Source organism: Oryzias latipes, chromosome 21, assembly GCF_002234675.1.
Source record: "Oryzias latipes chromosome 21, ASM223467v1".
Taxonomy (NCBI): Eukaryota; Metazoa; Chordata; class Actinopteri; order Beloniformes; family Adrianichthyidae; genus Oryzias; species Oryzias latipes.
Window position 1 is genome coordinate 25,140,178 of NC_019879.2, and position 9,545 is coordinate 25,149,722.

A 9,545-nucleotide genomic window follows, 5' to 3' on the forward strand; every position below is an offset into this window, starting at 1 on the left:
TTTGGGTTACACTTGTTGCATCAGGTAGATCACAGTTTAGTTCATGCAAACTTTAATTCTGACTGTTTTTTGTGGCAAACACAGAATTTTAGCCTAACACTAAATGTAATTGCATCGAATCAAATCATAACCCGCCCAAAGCAAATGTTCTCCACAAAATCAAATTCAAAATCACCCAACTGGGTGGAAAACCTCGGAAGATGCGCTTCCTTGTTTGGCTCCTCCTCTGTGACGTGACCTGAGTCACGTGACATTTACTGAATCAGCGCGCCTCGACACACAGAGTTTGACTTTATGAGTTGCCACAGTACATCGGACCCATCACTGTAGCAGTTTAATTATGAAGAGATATTTATGACTTCATATTTTATCTGCAGACAGCAGCGGGTGAGGTCGTTTGGGGACAGAAGAAGAGACCATGGAGCCGTTTGGAGCGACTGAAGTCAACCGAAGACCCAGATACAGAAAAACATGTTTGTGCTTTTCTGCAGGACTTTTCTCCGTCATTTTTTTGAAGATGTTCATCTTGTTGACTGCATCTCATCTAGAGACGAAACACGTCGAAGGTTTGTTTCCATCCTTGTTTTGTTCTTTGACGAAGGGAAAGTCGAAAAGAGAAACAATTCTCACTTTACAGAAGTTACGTTTGTTTTCTTCAAATGTTTAGAACATTCTCTGATTTCCAGAACAAACATTTTGGTAAACGATTCAGTGGTTCACAGGTTTTTATTTTAGGAAAAAAATGTTCCAGATGTGGAAAAAATCCACAAGGAAAAGCCTTAAAGGAATCAGAGGATCATTTTTCGTATTGTAACGATCCGGCTGGACCGTCTCAAACCAAACTGCTCATGAAAAGGTTTCTTTTGGAGAGCTGTCCGTGCCCCATACACCGCACGACCCCGGGCAGCTTCAAGCAGAAATAAACAGGTGGAGAGGCATTATTCCCTTTTTAGCTTCAGCCCGTTTATTCCAGCACTCACAAATAGCCAAACAGCATGGAAGGTCACTTCAGTGATGGAGACTCATGGAAGCATGGAAAACAGAAACCCTGGAATCGTTTCCTACGGTGGCCCTGAAGTGCAAAGCATTCAACAAATCACTCGATACAAAAACATTTTTAAGATCACAACAATTAAAAAAAAAAAAATTTAAAAAGCAGCATTACATTTTAGAAAACAAAACAAAATTTCAGAAACCAAAACTTGAAAAACAAAAATGACAAAAAAAAAACATTTCAGAAAACAAAATTAATTTCCAGGAAAAAAAAGAAATATGAAAAATGAAAAACATTTCAGAAAAAAATGAAATATTAAAAAATGAAAAACATTTCAGAAAAAAATTGAAATATTAAAAAATGAAAAACATTTCAGAACACAGAATGAATTTCCAGAAAACAAAACGAAATCTTCAAAAATGAAAAACATTTCCAAACCGGAAGAAGCAGGTACTATGGGACAACGCTGATTGGATGATGATGTTTGTCAATCATTTGAACTGAAAAGTATTTTAAATGAAGCGATGACGTTGTTGGTTTGCACTTCAGGGCCACCGTAGTTTCCTCATGTACATAAAGCTTATTTGAATTGAAATGTGAGCCAAGCTAAAAGGGTTGCTACTGCAATCTCACTTTGACCCAGTTATAGAATTTGAACGTGACCCCCCCCCCCCCCCCCATGCCCATCAGAACGGAAAAGTGACAAAAAGGTTAGGAAAGGGAAACATTGATCCAGAATGCAGGCATTTAACCTAGAAAGTTGATCAGAGAGAACAAACAGTGATGTCTAGCTAGCCTCCTGAAAACCTCCACACCCGGTTTATAAGGAAAACACAAAAACCTTAAGAAACTGCTCATGTGAGTCATTTAAGAGACTCTGCTCCACAACTGAAGTTGAACATTTACATGTTTTTGTAAGTTTTTGCATGGACAACACAAGCTTTAATTCAGTGAACAACTCACAGAGATTTATTTGGTTATTATTAATTTTCTAAAATCTAAAATACTGTTACTATGTATTTCCTGACTTTTTACGGAAAGAACCCAGAGAGGGTTATTTTTTACTGATTTCATAAGTAGTATATATATATATATATATGTCTCTGGTATTTTGGTGAAGAACCGGGAGAGGAGTATTTGATATCACATTGGGTTATTAATATTTAGTTATGTGTGGCTTTCAGTTTACATTTAGGAACCCCTGCCACTGTCACACTTTTTCTATTTCAAACTGATCCTGGCCCCCCATCAGAGAATGGAAACCTCATGTGGCCCTCGCTGGAAAATGTTTGGGGACCCCTGATTTAGATAGTTAAGTACGGTGGCCCATAAAGGTCACAACACAACACTTTAGATTTCATAACACAAAATAACACACTAGAATTCGTCACAACACTAAAAAAAAGTAACTTGCTACACGAAACAGCTCAATACAAACAACACAATACTTTATCTCAAAACGTTTCCCTTCTCTACTTCTCTGCCGGTCCCAAGCCCGGTTGCTTTGAGAAGGTTGCGTCAGGAAGGGCATCCGGCGTAAAACATTGCCAAGTTTACCATGCGACTTGTTCGCTGTGGCGACCCCTGATGGGAAAAAGCCGAAAGAGAAAGAAGAAGACTTTATCTCAAAACGTAAAACAATAACTGGGTTTACATAGACAAAAGTCATCTGAAAGAACGCCCAATCGGAAGAAAAATGCGTCATGTAAACACGCCGTGTGGAATACTCTGCCCCGATCAGACTCGTTCGGATCAACATTTCTTTCCGATCGAGATAGGTGGGTTATGCCGATTGTTGATCCGATCGTTCTTCATATAAACGGTTCATTCCGATTGTGTGTCACTACTACTCTGGTTTAACGTCATGCATAGACGGTGTGATGCTCCAGAGAAAGCTTTGGAGCTCAAACAGGACCGACCGGCTGCTCTGTGGAGGCCCGGTGCAAAACACCGCTCCGCTCTCGCCCCGCTGGCTCTTCGCCTCTCCCCTCTCTTACACCCCTCACGAGGGGGATGCCGGGGAGGAGCGCTTTGTGCCCCATGACATCTGGGCTCGGGTGCCGGTGGACCAAAGGAACTGTGTCTCTGAACAGAGCAGCTGGATTAATAACTTTGTGTTTGAGGGGAGGATGCTTTGTTACGTGTGGGTTTTGTTGTTTTGTTATGTTTGGGAGACTTTGATGGACTGCAATCCGTCCCACTGCTCTGGGTTAGCGGCTGACGGCTTCAGGTGAACCTTGTGTCCAGGCAGAGCTCGGACTTCCAGCTCACACAGTGGCTTTGGGGCGGTGTGCGAACTTTTCAGAGCAGAAATGTCAATCAGTCCTTAAAAACTGTTCAAACAATCATGTGAATTTGTGTTTCCAGTCATGTCCCAACTAAATAAAGGCTGATGTTATTCCCACATATTTACGTGCAGCCAGGATGCAGATTGCGGCATTTCCCGCATCGATTTTATGTTCATCTAAGGCTAAATGTTGTTAGCATGTGTTAGCCTCTCTCAGCCTGGCTTCTTTCAGCTCCGTTCTTCCACAGAAAAAGCACTGACCACACAGATTAAAATTAAAACGATGAGCGAACAGGCCCTTCATAATATTCATAACATTAATAAAAGCACATTTGGACGATCGTCTCGTATATTACCGAGCTGCTGAATAAATGTATATGACAGCAAGGTTTGTTTACTGTGGGACTCATTTCCTTTTCCGGTATTTTCAACACTACTGCGCATGTCCAAATGATTTATTCTGACCGAAAGTGAGACCCATGTGAACGTTTGTTCTAATAGGAAAAAGGTTTTCTGGGCCCATGTGCACGGTTGAATTTTAATCCGACCATTGATCCGATCAAAATATTTTGCCCATTTAACCGCGGCTAATATCTCACAACAAAACACTTTAAGTCACAACAAAACACCTTAACTCGCAACACTTTAACTCACAGTGGAAGTATACCTGCAACTGAAGTTGTTATGCTTTTTTCTGAAAATTCCACTGGGCTAAAACATCAGTAATCACGTTTCCATTCAGGGATCATAAGATCGTTCAAAGATTTGCCTGCAGCTTCTCTCCTGCTCCGGCTGAGAGCCATCTGTGTGTCAGCTGCTTCCTTATGTGTGTTTCTTTGTCTATGTGACCCACTTTGAAGGCCCACTATCCCGCAATATTTCCAAGAGGGGAAAATAAAAACAAAATTTAATTTAGGGGACACTTATCATTATTAATATTACGGTATTATTATTATTATTATTGTCGCTATGAAAATAAGAAAAATATTGTTTCGGTAAAGTTAAAAAAAGAGAGTCACAAATTCGGACTTCCAGCCTTAATAAAGCTTCAGAGCTTTATTATAATTCTGGCAACAGGAATTAAAAAGTGCCATTTCAATTATCATTGACCAATGCTTAATTAACGAAATTCCAACAGACTGAAAGCTTAGAAAAGCAGCTTTGGTCTGATATACAGCACTTTACAGAAGTTAAGTGTTAATTGTGCAAACAGATGAAAAGTTACGGTTATTCAAAAAGAACACAGGAGCTACAGCTCTAATGTTAAGGGTAAAACATTTGACCATTGACTGTAAAAACAATGGTCAGCTCAACCCCTCCCTTTTTGTTATCCAAATAGGAAGTACCATTGCTTCCTGATTAGGGCGCCGCCATGTTGAAACCAGTTGACAGTGATTGGTCCGACTCGCTCTGAGTCATCGTATCTGTGGCAACTACTGTCGCCATTGCCATAGACACAATCACTCAGAGAGACTCAGACCAATCACTGTCGACTGGTTTCAACATGGCGACGCCCGTATCTGGAAGCAATGGTGAGGGATTTTGCCTCATTTCACGAGAGCTGGAGGTAAGAGCCCAATTTGTGTGGGTGATCTCACACCTTGATTCGTCCATTGTTTTTACTGTCGATGGTCTCAACAGCCCTTAAAGGTGGATGCAGGCCAACCAACAGCCAAAAAAAATCCCTCAGCACTCATATGGGTCAAACCACTATGTGGGCGCATATGACTAAGGCTTTAAGTGAAGAATAAACAATCCATAGTCCAAACCACTAGAAGTAAAAAACACAGATAAGTTGGAAAATGTCTTGTTGTTTAACTTGGTGTATTAAAGAGATGATTGTGTTGTAATCAAACTACAAACATTTTTTCTTTAATGCAGACTTTGGACAGATTTTTGTATTAAAGTCATGTTTTGTTCTCTTTACAGCTGTCCAGGTTGGAGATGTGGTTGTGATGCTTGGATCCTCCGCCATCTTACCCTGCCACATAATCACAAATGATCGTCTTTCCCAGATCACATGGCAGAAAACGATCAAAGGAAAAGCTCCAGATGATGTTTTCTTGATAATTCAGCCCACGATTGGACTCAAGTATAGAAATGAAAAGGATTTCAGATTTGAATTTATTGGAAATTTCAATGATAAAAATGGAACCCTGAAGTTTTCTAATGTGACACTGAAGGATGAAGGAAGCTACAGATGCATCTTCAGCTTGTTCCCTGGTGGAACACCAAGCAGAAATTCACAACTTGTAATACTTGGTAAGATCTGACTGTTGACATTGTTCTGCATTTTGTTACTGTTGTTACTGCAACATCTTGATTTTACTGGTACTCCTTTAGTGCCCCCAATCACAAATCTGATGGATTATACACCCTTAGAGGGAAATGAGGAGGTTCCACTTGCAACCTGCACAGCTGCTGCTTCTAAACCTAAGGCAGAGGTGAGATGGATCAAAGGTTCTTTGGAAGGAAAAGTTCGAGAAGAAATTAAGGAAACTCAGCATGCTAATGGTACGACCACCACATGGAGTACTCTGCTTGGAAAACCTGGGAGAGAGATGAATGGTCAATCAGTGAAGTGTGTCATCTCAAGTGAGGCAACAAAAGAAGAAATCTTAGAAACCAACATCCAGGTCCACTGTGAGTATCTTCAAACTTCCTCTAAAGCAGATTTATTCTGATAGTGAAAGTGAAAAGTGTAGAAAGAATAACGAATGCAGGCCTAGAGGTGAAGACAGGACACAAGAGGAAAGACTGTTGGACAACATGTCTTCTTATCATACCTATGGAGCCTTCTAGAATATCTGTTGTGAGAAAACCAGAGGGTGACCTTTGAGAGTGTCTTTGACCATCTCCTTCCAAGAGGAAGGACGATTAAAGGAAGTAAAAAAGTACAGCCAAATGTCAAAAGAAGGTTCCCCGAAATGAACATATTGTTGTTATGATTATTGATGATTATTATTATGATATGTTAACTAGGAAATGCACAATGTGCAGAGAAACACATAACCAGGCCTTTAAATGGAACTGCAGAAATAGAATGGGGCTCCTCTGCTCTTTTTCCTCTCTTGCTGTCTTGCCTGCTTAGGTGTTGTCCTGTGATCTTCTGCTTCTTATTTATGCAGAACTTTAATTTCTTTGTTATTCTTTAACTTCTTGTGTAAGATTCTTTACTGTTTTCTTTCCCCGTTAGTAAATCATTGAATTTGAGTTGACCGGAATTTAACTTATTCTGTTATTTAAAGATCTACTTCAATGAAAATCATGTTATTAAATAAAATGTAATTAAAAAAAAAAGAAGTACGGTAAATAAAATATTGGCTGACATTAAACTGGTCAGTGGCCTAAAAACGTCCTGAACAGCGCTGGTGTAAAGGACTTTGTATCCAACATGATCCACATGGATGAGCCTTGGTTCTTGCTTTCCAATATTTTATACAATGAAAAAAGCTTTTTTGTGTTTTAGGCAGAACAACTTTATTTTGGGACAAAGTTGCACATTTTTCTCATTACAAATATAAATGCTTTTAAACCACTGTTATCCTTGTAGGACTGACATGTATCTTATGTCATAAACCTTTTTGTATTTATTGCAGACCCACCTGGGAAAGTCAACATTGTTGAACGATCCGAAGTATCATATGAGTGTGAAACTGAGGCAAATCCAAAAGCAACTGTTATCTGGACAAGGTACTGAAAATGTCTGAAAAACAGATCATTTAACCAGATACACAAAGTAAATTCAGTGTTGTTTGCATTTTGAATATGTGTTTTGAAATGTATTTGTTTTTTTAAATGTATTTATTTATTGTCTGAGTACACTTGTGTGTTCAACCTAACCTGTGGAAGTTTTTGCAACTAGAATTCAAAGGAATACGCAAATCTCAATTGACAATTCAATATTTTAAAAAGTCAGGCTGAATGAACATTCACTTCTTCAATGATTTGTGATCTTAACTGGTGTCCATGGATAACATGAAATCTTTCCACCTTTATCCACCTTTGTCATGGTAGGGAGAACACGTCAATGTAAGGGTGGGGTCATCTAAGATAGCATAAGGGTTACACACTGCACTGAGCCACACTCAGTGTGAAGTATTGTTTGTGCCATTCTGCCTTCCTTACCGAGCGTTATGGTTGGACCTGATCTTCTGTCTCCTGACTGTGTCTGACTCAGTTTGCCTGCCCCCTGCCCTGACTTTCGCCTGGATCCTGACTACCCTGTCTCTCCTTTGATGCCTGTTATCAACCCCTGCCCGATGCTGATTTAGCTTTGTGGACTTTTAGCTGAGCTAATAAACCTGCTGCATTTGGACCCAGCCGTTTGCCTGTTCTTGTGCTAGTATCCACATGCAGGGGTAGTTATGACTAACCTAAAATGTGCAATTATTGTGAAAGACCCTGGACTCTGTTTATTTTTGCTTAAAGTTTAAAAACACCTGTAAAAGTGAAGCATGAAACCACCCAGACAAACTAAACTGCTCCTCTTGTGTGGCTGAGAACTGTTTTGACCTGCAGTCAAGTTATTTTTATTTTTTTGTGATTGAATTTTGTTTTTGCCTTTTCAGGTCTGGCCAGCCTCTGCCTCCATCAGTTAAAGTTGTGGGTGCAACACTGCAGTTTTCAAGCCAGAGCAATGACTTGTCCGGCCTTTATCAGTGTGAAACCAAAAATCCATACGGAAGCAAACAGGCTTACTTCTTTGTGCATTTCTCTTCAGGTGAGTTCTGCTGTGAGAACAAAACAAATACATAGATGTTCACCTGAATACCAAACACAACAAATCTTGAGGCATGCTGGGAGAGCTTCTAAAGACTTTGGGTCTTCAGTCTGAAGCTCCGTGTTGGAAGCGGAACAACTGGACCAAATTTGTGCATAAATTAAGTGGACTGGGTCCGGACCAAAGGATTTTTCCAGACTGAATTCCCCCTTAAATTGTGTTTTGTGGACAGAGGGGCGATAGGAAAAAGACTTTTTCTGTGGGCTCTGAGTGTAACTTCCTTCCAAACATGTGAAATTAATGAATGTCACAATTGTTACTCTTATTTACATTGTGTAAAATATATAAATAGGATTTTCTGAAGATTTTCCTAAATGTCATTTTTGTCTGTCCCCATGGAAGCACAATACACTCAGAGAGAATGAAGACTTTTCTGTTTCTAGCATTGCAAAAGCATTCTTTTTAAAGAAAGTTTACTTCACAAAGATGTATTTTTTTGTTGTTGTTTAAAATTAAAAATGTATGTGTCATAATTTTTTTTTTTTCAAATATAATTTTTTTAGAGATAATTAGAAGTGGTGCCATTAAACTTTGACTTATTTCTTACAGGAAACTGCAACTTTTTCTGCGTCTTGGTTGGTCTCCCAATTCTCCTGATTCTCCTGCTTGGAACTGGAAAACTTCAAAGGTATCAAGTCCAACAGATATGTAATGAGTTAAAATTAACAAACTGAAAGAGGAAGTTTTTTCCTCATAGTATTTTACAAAGGTTTCAGTCAGATCCTCGGGGAGATGCCAAGAAGTCTGGATAAGAAGCTCCTCATTGGTGGCAGAAAAAAAGGTAAAAATAATAAAAATATCAATAATAACAATAACATTTAGCAAATATTATTTTTTGTATGTATATATATATACTGGATTTTACAAATAAACTAATTTAACTGCACAAACTGTACATTCTTAGCTGCTAAATGGTCATTTGTGGCAAACAACATGACGAGAGAAAAAATCTTTGTTTTCTGCAATTAAAAGATGGGCTCAAAGTTAAGATGCCTGTTTTAACACATTTTCATGACTTGTTAAGGCTGAAATAGATTTTTGTGTTTTTCTTGAGTTTAGCAAACAAAATTATTCCCTCATTTTATATAAATATTCCAAAAGTATTATTTCTTTGAAATAAATTATTTCATGAAGTTTAATGACGGTCTCTGGTTGTCTGTCTTAAAATTAATCTGATGTTTTTCTGCTTTAGATTTCTGCTGAAACCGTGAAAGAAGGATCTTCTGAACGATGATGTCCATCAGGTGCAAATGTGGATTTTGATTTTAAACTGTAGAGTTCTCTACAGACCATGTCTGTCTCCATGGATGCAGCTTTAACTCTGAAGGACGGTGACAGGAGTTTATAAAGCAAAGAGAAGTGGAGTCAAGGAGAGGGGAGGATTGAATGGTGTTTGCAGTTAAAATGGAGTCTGGGGTCTTAACTCAGCAAACAGGGTTTGATTTCACACCTACATAAACTGCACTGATCTTTATAATATG

The 9,545-nt window shown here is 38.9% G+C and overlaps 1 protein-coding gene across 1 annotated transcript; it reads left to right on the forward strand.

Annotated features, from left to right (window-relative positions):
* Positions 1–314: 314 nt before the first annotated feature.
* On the forward strand, positions 315–9,545 carry LOC105356850 (nectin-1-like). The gene is made up of 7 exons (XM_023950910.1): positions 315–566; positions 5,211–5,543; positions 5,625–5,924; positions 6,881–6,974; positions 7,853–8,004; positions 8,614–8,845; positions 9,257–9,545. The coding sequence occupies exons 1-6, from the start codon at positions 419–421 to the stop codon at positions 8,736–8,738; spliced, it is 1,152 nt and encodes a 383-aa protein (XP_023806678.1). The 5' UTR covers positions 315–418; the 3' UTR covers positions 8,739–8,845; positions 9,257–9,545.